The sequence below is a fragment of the Mercenaria mercenaria genome, chromosome 2, assembly GCF_021730395.1.
Source record: "Mercenaria mercenaria strain notata chromosome 2, MADL_Memer_1, whole genome shotgun sequence".
Lineage (NCBI taxonomy): Eukaryota > Metazoa > Mollusca > Bivalvia > Venerida > Veneridae > Mercenaria > Mercenaria mercenaria.
Window position 1 is genome coordinate 33,489,950 of NC_069362.1, and position 12,978 is coordinate 33,502,927.

General features: G+C 36.9%; 1 protein-coding gene across 3 annotated transcripts in view; it reads right to left on the reverse strand.

Moving 5' to 3' along the window:
* Positions 1 to 12,974, reverse strand: part of LOC123563669 (NADPH:adrenodoxin oxidoreductase, mitochondrial-like) — a 38,620-nt gene extending 25,646 nt beyond the window's left edge. Inside the window, exons 1-4 of one of the 3 annotated variants that reach the window (XM_053534553.1) lie at positions 12,916 to 12,974; positions 4,124 to 4,277; positions 3,639 to 3,734; positions 906 to 1,028 (exon numbers count right to left, since the gene is read on the reverse strand). In XM_053534553.1, coding sequence (XP_053390528.1) covers positions 906 to 1,028; positions 3,639 to 3,734; positions 4,124 to 4,270 — 366 coding nt within the window. In that variant the 5' untranslated portion in view covers positions 4,271 to 4,277; positions 12,916 to 12,974. Of the gene's footprint in view, positions 1 to 905; positions 1,029 to 3,638; positions 3,735 to 4,123; positions 4,278 to 12,733 lie in introns of all 3 variants that reach the window. The other 2 variants (XM_045356601.2, XM_053534546.1) reach the window with 2 other exon arrangements.
* Between the last annotated feature and the right edge of the window lie 4 nt (positions 12,975 to 12,978).

The window sequence follows — 12,978 nt, forward strand, 5'->3', positions numbered from 1 at the left end:
TCCCCAAGTAACTGCCAACTTCCCCACATGAATCAGAGGTGGAGGATGATTGATTTCAGACACAATGTCTTTTACCAAATTGTCACAAAGAACATACGCCTAGCCCGAGGATCAAATGCATGACCCCGCAATCTGTTGATCTGCGCTCTCCCTATTGAGCTAAGCGGACAGGCTTCTATGTGATTAGAATGAACACTGATTTTCAGCAAAGTATGAAATTTACAATCAAGAAATGACTTGTACAATGTGGATGTGTTATCATTCCTCCACCTTATGCACATAGGTTTTCCTTTCAATTCTTTAAAGTGGCTCTAATATAGAAGTATTTCTAACTAGACCCTAATTCTGCTTGTATCGCCATTTAATCTACTAGAGGGCTTAGGGTAAGTCTCTAAGTGGTATAAAAATTATGAGATCTTGTTCCTTAAATTGGCTAATATGTACCAGTATTAATTAATAAAGGAACTGGGTTACACTACTTTGGAACTGCTCAAAATTGAAAACAATTTGAGCAGTGCCATAAGATAACCAACATAGTGGCTTTGCGACCAGCATGGATCCAGACCAGCCTGCACATCCACACTGTCTGGTCAGGATCCATACTGTTCACTTTCAAAGCCTTTTGCAATTAGAGAAACCGTTGGCGAACAGTATGGATCCTGACCAGACTGCGCGGATGCGCAGGCTGGTCTGGATCCATGCTGGTCGCAAAGCCACTATGTTGGTTTTCTCATGGCACGGCTCATATATTGGAACTATTTGATAATAAGAATACCTTCAAAGAGTACTGATTGTCAGTTCTGCATGTTTTGTCAAATAAAAGTAAGCCATCATGATCTCAAAACTGGCTGACATTATCATATAACAACATAAACATTGTAAAACTATGAGAATTTTGTATTTACCAGAACAATGGCAGTGTAGAATTTCTGTAGTTCAGCTACAGATATATCTTTACCAATGGTAACATTCCCAATAAATGAGCAGCGATCCTTGTTCGCAGTCTGTGTGAAAGTATTTATAACATTCTGCAAAATAAAAAACATTTCAATTTCAACCAGCTCTCATTTGAACGTATAAGTGAAAATTTATAAATACCTCAAAGTCTACTTTGGTTCGAAATAAGTGCCACATATTTTTTACATTCATCAGATATATTGCTGCAATAAACAATATCTATCGATAGCACGGTACCTGATACAATTGGTAAATCATAAACATAAACATTAACAACAAGTCCCATTTCTTAAAGCTGTCATTTCTCAAAGTAAAATATATTCATTATTACTCAGCAAGGAAATCATGACTGTTCCATTTAAAAGACAGCTTCCCCTATCATAATCTGAAGAAAAAATCAAGTCTTCTTATGTCATTTTTCATAAAAATATAGCAAAAACTAAAAATCCAACATGACAAGCAAATTGTGTGAATTTAATTCCTGTGCAGGAATGAGGCAGCTATATTTTTAAAAGTATTTAATTTCCATTGTGGGAATTTATGAATTTTAAAACAATTAAAGGGCAAAAACTTTGCAGTTACTGAAGAAATCCTGACAAAATTGCATGTGCACCATCCATTGCCTTATAGTGATCTACATTTGTGATAAATTTCATGACAATCTATCAAAGGATTATTTTGTTATGTTGGAATTTATGGATTATAGAACAATTAAAAGGAAATAACTCCAAAGCTTAGTACTGCAGTGATCCGAATTGTCAGGGCTTTTTCAGGGGGTTTTGGGAAAAAGGCCCCTGGTCATATTGGGAATTTTGAACGCGGTAAATTGTCAAATTTGGGAAAATATACTGACAAATTAAGTGAGTTTTTAATAAATATATATTAGTTTGAATCTTCAGTTTCAAATTTTACTGGTAGACAGTATCCCCTTGTGAATTTTTTAGTTGTTTTTTTTTTCAGGATTGTCTTCCAATATTGCCTAAAAATACAGTAACTCTTTATTTGTCATGCTAAAATTTTTGTTTACAGTTTGTTTTCACCAAAGTTATAACTGAAATTATCCAGAAAGTAGAATGGCAAAGTGCGGAGTATTTTCGAGTGTAAAAACTGGGTCGCGAAAATATGTGACAATTGATTTTAATGGTATAAGAATTACCTGTCAACATGTTTTGGGTACTTCGTTCAATTAATATTTGTGTTTTTATGCATTTTGAGAGGTTTTTGCGTACAAATCATACATTTCTTCAGCAAAATCTTGTAATTATTTTTTGCCGAGGTTGCAGACGGTCATGTTACTAAAAATAGAAACGAGTTGGTTTTTCCAACATTTTGTTTGATTTACTTGGCAAACAAAACTAATTGTGCAAGAATTATTATTGAAAAACAGAAAGTAACTGATTTCAGATGGGAAATTTTTCATTGGATTGGGAAGTTTTTGCTCCAGATTGGGAAAAATAGAGCATATTTGGCATTGGGAATGGGGCCGAATATCGGCCCCGTGAGATAGGGTGAAAAAGCCCTGCTGACCAAACAAAATTGCACAAGCACTACCGCTCTTTAGTGATCTATAATTATGTAAAGTTCCATGAAGATCGATCCATAGCTTACTTAGAAATAATCAAAAAGCCCTGATTTTTTTTACCAAAGAAGAGTCGTAGAACACGACTCCTTGATTCTTTCAGTAACTGCACCAGGAACAGAAATTATTTGGTCACTGTGCACTGGACGTTTGATATACTGACCACAAATCAGTAATTATGGGTCATAAGTGACCTTCGTATCAAATGTGATCTTAGACAAAAGCATTCTCTAGTTATTTGGCAAAACAAGTTCTACTGTTCTGGCTCAACGTGACTTTGACATACTGACCTCAAAATCAATAAGTGTCATCTGCTGGTCATAATCAACCTTCCTATCAAGTTTCATGATCCTAAACCAAAGTGTTCTCAAGTTATCGTCCGGAAATGGTTTAACTGTTACGGGTCACCATGACCTTGATCTTTGACCTACTGACCTCCAAATCAATTGGGGTCATCTGCTGGTCATAATCATCCTCCCTATCAACTTTCTTGATCCTAGGCCTAAGCGTTCTCGAGTTATCATCTGGAAATGGTTTAACTGTTCTAGGTCACTGTGACCTTGACCTTTGACCTACTGAACTCAAAATCTATAGGGGTCATCTGCTGGTCATGATCAATCTTCCTATCAAGTTTTGTGATCCTAGGCCTAAGCGTTCTCAAGTTATCGTTCGGAAACTGTTTAACTGTTCCAGGTCACTGTGACCTTGACCTTTGACCTTAAAATCAATAGGGTTCATCTGCTGGTCATAACCAACACCACTATCAACTTTCTTGATCCTAGGCCCAAATGTTCTCGAGTTATCATCTGGAATAGGATTGGTCTACGGACTGAGCAACATACTGACCAACTGACATATGCAAAACAATATATCCCTCCTTCTTCAACAAGGGGGCACAAAAAAAGAGAAAACTCTGCTTTTACTAAGTTGAGTGTGTGTGGTGGGGTGGAGGGGGGGCTAATACTATATGAGAGTAAAGATCATGTGCTAATAAATAATTATGTGAGGTTTCGTGATTCTAGCTATAATACTTCTTGAGTTATAAGCATTTTTAGTTTTGTTCTTTCCTGAGAAGAGTACAAGTAAGTGTAACAGTACCTACCTTGACCTCTGGGTGGTCTGGAGCTACACCATACCTCACCAAGCCAAATGGTACAGGCAGTTTCTCATATATGTCCACATGTATATCTGGATTCCCCTACCAAAATATAGTTTATCAAATTTTGTTTATTTAAATATGAACGTTTGTCTGTTTGTTTCACATGAATCAAACAATGTTCTTCAACATATTTAGTTCAGATACTCTAGAAAGTACTCTTGGATTACAACTAAGCAAGTAACTCACAACTTCCCCACATGAATCAGAGGTAGAGGACACTTCACTTTAGCAAATTGCAAAGTTGTCAGAGAATATCAAATCACTGATTTACACAGGAATCAAACTCTTATAAAATTCAGTAAACATTTTTTTTTGAAAGAATTATCACTGTGAATAATATACAAATAAATATCAAGTAACCTTGCATATTATGCATTAATTGGTTAAATATACAACTGTAGCACCTTTAATGCAATGCTGAATGTTACCTTAAGAAGTTGCTGAGCTGTATAGAAGCCTGCGGGTCCACTACCTATCACACAAACTTGAGGTTTACCACCTGACCCGCTATGATGGCGAATTGCTATCTTCAACACATGCTTTAAATGACGGAGGCACAAACGCTGGTACAACATTCTTCACCTAAAAAGTAAAATTATTTATGTGACAAAGCTCTGTCCCTGATAAAGTTACAACTGATGAAACCAGGTTCATCATTGTAGGAGACTTTAACAGTCACTCACAAAGCTGGGGATATGACCACCTGGATAAACGTGGAGAGGAAGTGGAGACCTGGCAAGATGATCACAAGCTTAACCTCATCAACAAGCCAGACAATCCCCCAACCTTTTACTCCAGAAGCTTGCGAACAAGGTCACATCCCTGACCTTGCTTTATGTACTGATGACATACATGGAAATGTCAAGCGGGAAGTTGATGAGCAACTAGGAGGTAGTGACCATTGCCCAGTCCATCTTACTAAGGACCGTATAGCCTCTACTTCACCTAACATCCCCAGATGGTACTACGAGAAGGCCAAATGGATCTTTTACCAAAGTCTGAGTGATAAGCTCTGTAAAGACATCAGAGTGGAAGGTAGAGACATCAACCGGGTCTTCAAAGACTTCAACACCAGTATACTAAAGGCTGAAGCAAGAAAGGACTATAAGCCCTACTGGAGTGATGAGTTGGAGAATCTACAGGCAAAGCTATCAGAAGCCAAGGAGGAAGCTGAAAACAATCCCTCACAAGAAAATAACCTTTCTCTAGAGCAAGCCAAGGCCAAATTCCTCAGGCATAAACTGGAAACACAGATGAAGGTGCTGGAGAAACAAATCATCCTCGCTCAACCTATAGCAAGATGGCCAAAAGCTATGGAGGCTGACGAGACAGCTGAACGGTGAAGACACAGGAAGAGGCTCAGTAACTTCGGAAGGGACTGATGAGCTGTTGACTGGTAAATAAGTGGCAAACACTTTTGCTTCCACGTCAGATAAAGCTTACCTTTACCTTTGATGCAAATCTATCAAGTAATAACAGAGATAATTAGCAGGTCCCAGAAAAGTCACAAATTAATTATATAGCTAAATCTAGCTATATATATTAGGAAAAGCTATAAAATCAATAACAATTATTGTTCAACATATGCCAATATCAAATATAAAATAGATGTAATTCCATTAAAATGGTTTATGAGACAATCACAAACAAGAGGGCCAAGATGGCCCTAGGTCGCTCACCTGAGAAACACACCATAATACACCATAACAGTGTAAACATGTTTGACCTAGTGATTTCATGGAAAAAAATATTCTGACCAATTATCATTAAAATTGGAGCAAAAACAAGTATTTTCTTTGACTTGACCTAGTGACCTAGTTTTTGACCCCAGATGACCCATATTCGAACTTGACCTAGATTTCATCAAGGCTATCATTCTGACCAAATTTCATGAAGATCAATTGAAAAATACAGCCTCTATCGCATACACAAGGTTTTTCTTTGATTTGACCTAGTGACCTAGTTTTTGAACCTAGATGACCCATATTCAATCTTGACCTATATTTTATCAAGGCTATCATTCTGACAAAATTTCATGAAGATCAATTGAAAAATATAGCCTCTATCACATACACGAGGTTTTTCTTTGATTTAACCTAGTGACCTAGTTTTTGACTACAGCTGACCCTTATTCAAATTCTACCTACATTTCATCAAGGCAATCATTCTGACTTACTTTCAGGAAGATCAATTGAAAAAAAAAAAACAGCCTCTATCGCAAACACAAGGTTTTCCTTTGATTTGACCTAGTGACCTACTTTTTGACCCTAGATGACCCATATTAGAACTTGACCTAGACCTTATCAAGGCAATCATTCTGACCAAACTTCATGAAGATCAATTGAAAAATACAGCCTCTATCGCATACACAAGGTTTTTCTTTGATTTGACCTTATTTTTTAACCAAGATGACCCTTATTCGAACTTGACCTAGATTTCATCAAGGCAATCATTCTGACCTAATTTCATGAAGATCAATTGAAAAAAAAACAGCCTCTATCACATACACAAGGTTTTCCTTTGATTTGACCTAGTGACCTTATTTTTTAACCAAGATAACCCATATTCGAACTTGACCTAGATTTCATCAAGGCAATCATTCTGACCTAATTTCATGAAGATCAATTGAAAAAAAAACAGCCTCTATCACATACACAAGGTTTTCCTTTGATTTGACCTAGTGACCTACTTTTTGACCCTAGATGACCCATATTCGAACTTGACCTAGACTTTATCAAGGCAATCATTCTGACCAAACTTCATGAAGATCAATTGAAAAATACAGCCTCTATCGCATACACAAGGTTTTTCTTTGATTTGACCTTATTTTTTAACCAAGATGACCCTTATTCGAACTTGACCTAGATTTCATCAAGGCAATCATTTTGACCTAATTTCATGAAGATTAATTGAAAAATATAGCCTCTATCGCATACACAAAGTTTTTCTTTGATTTGACGTAATGACCTACTTTTTGACCCCAGATGACCCATATTCGTACTTGACCTAGATTTCATCATGGCAATCATTCTGACCGAAATTCATGAAGATTATTTGAAAAATACAGCCTCTATCGCATACACAAAGCTTTTTTTATTTGACCTAGTGACCTAGTTTTTTACCCCAGATGACCCTTTTTCGAACTCAGCCTAGATTTCATCAAGGTAATCATTCTGATCAAAATTCATGAAGATTAATCGAAAAATACAGCCTCTATTGCATACACAAGGTTTTTTTGTTATTTGACCTAGTGATCTAGTTTTTGACCCCAGATAACCCATTTTCGAACTCTGCCTAGGTTTCATCAAGGTAATCATTCTGACCAAAATTCATGAAGATTAACTGAAAAATACAGCCTCTATCGCATACACAAAGTTTTTCTTTGATTTGACCTAGTGACCTAGTTTTTGACCCCAGATGACCCATTTTCGAACTCGGCCTAGATTTCATCAAGATAATCATTCTGACCAAATTTCATGAAGATCAGTTGAAAAATACAGCCTCTATCACATGCACAAGCTAAATGTTGATGGACAGACGATAGACAGACAGACAGACAACAGACGCCAGACATCAAGTGATCAGGTGAGCTAAAAATGGAGATCTATGCAGTTTCAGTTTCAATACATGTTGTGAATTTCTGCGAAAAGTCATTACTAAATTTGTCATATGCTACAATGATTTTCACAAGTGAAACATTCACCAATGATTTATCGCAAAATACTGTTGCATTTAACAAACATATGACCAGCAAAGATCTTGGTTTTTTGTTATTGTCTTTCATCTTATAAACCATTTGGATGTGATTATTACCACTTTGCATTTGATTTTGACAAATTTTGCATTATCACTTATGGCACGCCAATTGTCCAATAATTACGGGTACCCAGTTCACGGTAAAAAAACTAGGATCAACAATCGATAAACTAGGTTCTTCGAATACTAACCTATATTTTCCAGTGAAAACATAAGATAACGGGCGTAAACCATAGTTTAAGCTGGTGAACCAAGGTTTACGTTCTATAAACTAGGTTTCTTAATTGAACTATGAATTTTGGTCGTTTTCCTAAGTTCATGAGCGTGAACCTATGTTTATGGGCATAAACCTGGGTTCACAAGCGTAAAGCATAGTCTACGAACGTGAACCTATGTCAACAACCATGAACTTGGGTTTATGACCGTGAACATGGGTTATGACCGTAAACATAGGTTCACGCTTGTGAACATAAGATAACGAAATTCATAACTTTGTTCAAGAAACCTAGTTTATCGAGCGTAAACCTGGGTTCACGTTTGTAAACTATGGTTCACGCTTGTAAACCCAAGTTCATGGTCATAAACATATGTTCACGCTCCTAAACATAGGTTCATGTCCGTAAACTATGATCCACTACAAGCCAATTATCCAACTAGAAGATGCTTTTGTAGAAAAGCGCATGTCTCCCCCAATGCATAGTCATATAGGCAGGAAGTCAATAGGGTACAGGAGCAAAAGTCAAAGTGACACTGACAGTTGGCTGCAATAGGAATCATCTACTTGGCATGTCCAATCATTCCACAGAGTTTCAACATTCTGGGCTTAGTGGTTCTCAAGTTATGAACTGGAAACTGTTTTCCATGTTCAGGCCCCTATGACCTTGACCTTTGATCATGTGACCCTAAAATCAGTAGGGGTCATCTACTCTGCATGTCCAATCATCCTATTTAGTTTCGACATTCTGGGTCAAGTGGTTCTAAAGTTATTGACTGAAAAGAGTTTTCGATGATCAGCCCCATGTGACCCTGAATTTTGATAGTGTGACCCCAAAAACGATAGGGGCCATCTACTCTGTAACTCCTATCACCCTACGAAATATGGAGGTTCTAGGTAAATAGTTCTCAAGTTATTGACTGGAAATGAATTTCCATGTTCTGTTCCTTGTGACCTTAACCTTTTATAGTGTAACCCAAAAAACAATAGGGGTCATCTACTCTATAAGTCTTATCACCCTGTGAAGTTTCAACATTCGGGGTCAAGTGGTTCTCAAGTTATTGATCAGAAATGTTTTTCCATGTTCAGGCCCCTGTGACCTTGACCTTCATTAGAGTGACCCCAAAAATAATAGGGATCATCTACTCTGCATGTCCAATCATCCTATGAAGTTTCAACATTTTGGGTCAAGTGGTTATTGATCGGAAATGGTTTTTCATGTTCAGGCCCCTGTGACCTTGACCTTTATTATAGTGACCCCAAAATCAATAGGGATCATGAGCTGTTCATGACCAATCATCCTTTAAAGTTTTAACATTCTTTGTCAAGTGATTCTCAAGTTACTGATCGGAATTTTTTTTTCATGTTCAGGCCCGTGACCTTGACCTTTAATACAGTGACCAAAAATCAATAGGGGTCGTCTACTCTACATGATCAATCATCCAATGAAGTTCAAACATTCTGGGTCAAGTGGTTCTCAAGTTATTGATCGGAAACGGTTTTCCATGTTCAGGCCCCTGTGACCTTGACCTTTGACGGGGTTGTCTACTCCACAAGCCCACCCTATGAAGTTTTAAGGATCTAGGTCAAATGGTTCTCCAGTTATTGACCAGAAATGAAGTGTGACGTACAGAAGGATGGACAGTTAGGGCCAAAACAATATTTCTTGACTACCCAGCGGGGAAAGTATACATTTGTCCGAGCACGCTCCGGGGATAGATATTCCTGGCTTTCCCTAGGGAAAAATCTTGTTTTAGATAGCGTGCACTAAAGTGACGTCACATAGTACTAGCACTATTGTGACGTCATAAACTATAATAAAATAATGCCAAGTAATACCCAAATCTATTTGTCTCCACAGTCTATTTTGAACGTGATAGGAAAGAAAAACAAGAGCTGTCCGTAAGACAGCCAAGCTCGACTATTCGAAATATTGACCCAGAAGCAGGAAAATATTACCCAAAAAAGTTAAATATCAAAAGAGTTTTAAGTTCAAAAGGGGGAATAATTTGACCAAAATGCATATCAGTTATGGGACTTGCTGCTATCAACTAGTTTTATAACCCCGAAGGCACATGAGAAGTTTCAATTCAATATCTGCATTAGTTTTGGAGATAGTAACTTGCATGTAAATTTTAACCAGAATTTTCAAAGTCCAAAAGGGGGCATAATTTGCCCAAAATACATGCCAGAGTTTTGGGACTTGATCCAGTGAGGTTAGTAATTGATCTAGAAAAAGAAAAAATAAGTTTCAAATTATATGCCTTTTAGTAATAGCTGTATGTACTTGCACGCAAAACTTCAACCAGAATTTTCTAAGTCCAAAAGGGGGCATAATTTGGCCAAAATGAAAGTCAGAGTTATGGGACTTGTCCTATCAACTAGTTTTATAACCCGAAGACACATGTGAAGTTTCAAATCAATATCTGCATTATTTTTGGAGATAATAACTTGCATGTAAAACTTTAACCAAAATTTTCTAAGTCTAAAAGGGGGCATAATTTGCTCAAAAAACATGTCAGAGTTATGGGACTTGACCCCGTGAGGTTGGTAATTGATCTAGCAAAAGAGAAAAATAAGTTTTAAATCTATATGCCTTTTAGAAATAGTTGTATGTACTTGCACGCAAACTTTAACCCGAATTTTCTAAGTCAAAAGGGGGCATATTTTGGCCAAATGAAAGTCAGAGTTATGGGACTTGCGCTATCAACTAGTTTTATAACCCGAAAGAACATGTGAAGTTTCAAATCAATATCTGCATAGTTTTGGAGATAGTAACTTGCATGTAAAACTTTAACCAAAATTTTCTATGTCTAAAAGGGGGCATTATTTTGCTCAAATAACATGTCAGAGTTATGGGACTTGACCAGTGAGGTTGGTAATTGATCTAGAAAAGAAAAAATAGTTTTAAATCTATATGCCTTTTAGAATAGTTGTATGTACTTGCACGCAAAACTTTACCAGAATTTTCTAAGTCCAAAGGGGGCATAATTTGGCCAAAATGAAAGTCAGAGTTATGGGACTTGCTGCTATCAACTAGTTTTATAACCCGAGACACATGTGAAGTTTCAAATCAATATCTGCATTAGTTTTGGAGATAGTAACTTGCATGTAAACTTTAACCAAAATTTTCTAAGTCCAAAAGGGGGCATTAATTTGCTCAAAATACATGTCAGAGTTATGGGACTTGACCCAGAGAGGTTGGTAATTGACCTAGAAAAAGAAGAAATAAGTTTCAAAGCTATATGCCTTTCACTGATGGCTGTATGTACTTGCATGCAAAAACTTAACCAAGGTGTGACGCCGACGCCGACGCCGACGCCAGGGTGAGTAGAATAGCTAGACTATTCTTCGAATAGTCGAGCTAATGATCTAACATGTCTGTCTGTGTAAGACAGCCATTTTCCCAACCCTCAGGACAGATTGGATAAAAAAACCTCGCTAACGCTCGGTTTTCCATTCCACACTGTCCCTCAAGTAGGAACAAACCCCGTACAGGCAAGCATGTAAGATCCTTATAGTCTCCCCGAGTGTGGGGGGGACATTATAATTATGTTCTTGGTCGAAGATTATCGAATACTAACCTATATTTTCGAGCGAAAACGTAGGATAATTGGCGTAAACCATAGTTTACACTCTTGAACCCATGATTACATTCGATAAACTAGAATTCTCGACTTAACTATGAATTTCGATTGTAATCCTAAGCTTATAAGTGTGAATATAGTTTTAGAATGTGAACCTATGGTTACAACTAAAAATCATAGTTTTGTTTGAGAAAACTAGTTAATCAAACGTAAACCTAGATTCATGCTCTAGTATATCAATCGTAAACCATGGTTTACGTTCGTTAAACTATGTTTCTCGACTGAACTATGAATTTCGGTCATTTTCTTATATTTACGAGCGTGAACCCGAATTCACGAGCGTGAACCATGGTTTACGAGCTTGAACCTATATTTACGGACGTGAACTATGGTTTAAAATGTTATCCTGTTTTCACTCGAAAAAAGTGGTTAACATGCTTTTACATCCGAAAAATCTAGTTTATCGATCATTAATCAAATTTTTTCGTGCGTAAACCTGGGTTCACATAATTATAGGGCAATTGCCATACATGTCACGTCCATAAACTATGGTTCATGGTCATAAACCTAGGCTCATGGTCATTAACATAGGTTCATTTTAATACACTTAGGTTCACACTTGTAAACATTGGTTCATGGCCATAAACCCATGTTCATGTCCAAAATTCATAGCTGTCTTTATAATATTAATATATCGAGTGAAAACCATGGTTTATGTTTGATAATCTAGGTTTCTAGACTTAACTAAGAATTTCAGTTGTTATCCTACGTTTACAGCTGTTATCCTATGTTTACGCTTGTGAACCCTGGTTTACGCTCCTAAACCATACTTTTACGAATATTAACCTATGTTTACGACAATGAACTTGGGTTTACAAGCGTGAACTATGGTTTACGGCATTATCCTGTGCCTTCGCTCAAAAAGATATGTTAGTATTCGAAAAATCTGGTATATTGATCGTTTATCCTATTTTTTGTATGTGCTTAATTATTGGTGCCATGATCGCTTTCGGATCTATAGCTACTTCTAGCTATAGCTAGATTTAGCTATATAGCTAATTAGACAAGCTTACTGTCGCTGAGTGGCTGCTTTTTAATTTCTGACTTTTGCAGCCACCGTTTGACTGTCACAATATAAAAGAAACTGTATACGTCGGATAAGTTCGACTATACAGCTAATTTGACTTTTCTGGGAACTGATTCGTGAGGTGGAAAAGGATAGCTTTTCATACACCTGTATAAAGATATAACTTTTAATTGATGTTGCTCTTTTGTGCAAAGTGTCACTGTCAGTGGCTGGATTTAGAGCTTTGGTGCAGCAGCATGGAACTGGAAGCTTTTGGCGTTGATAAATATGTATTTCTAAATCATTTCTTTACCACAAAGTCGAACTTTTCAGTTTTCGAAGTTTTATTACTATCCAATAACTAGGCAGTGACCAAGATAGTATCATTCATGATACACATAAGAAAAATACGTACATGTACCACTATTTCAATGAAAAAAAACGGGAAACACTACTTTCTATAGTTTTGTCGGCCATAGTCCAGGCTTTGCACCACTAAAATTATGACTCTAATATACTGACTAGAGGTTAGGGTTAGGTCGACTATGGCCACAGTGGTTCGTTTGCCCTATGAAAACAACCGCTCCTATATTGTACCTTTATTTTTACGAAATAGTAATTCTGCCGTTCACCGTCTACTTTCATTTCAGATGAGTAATA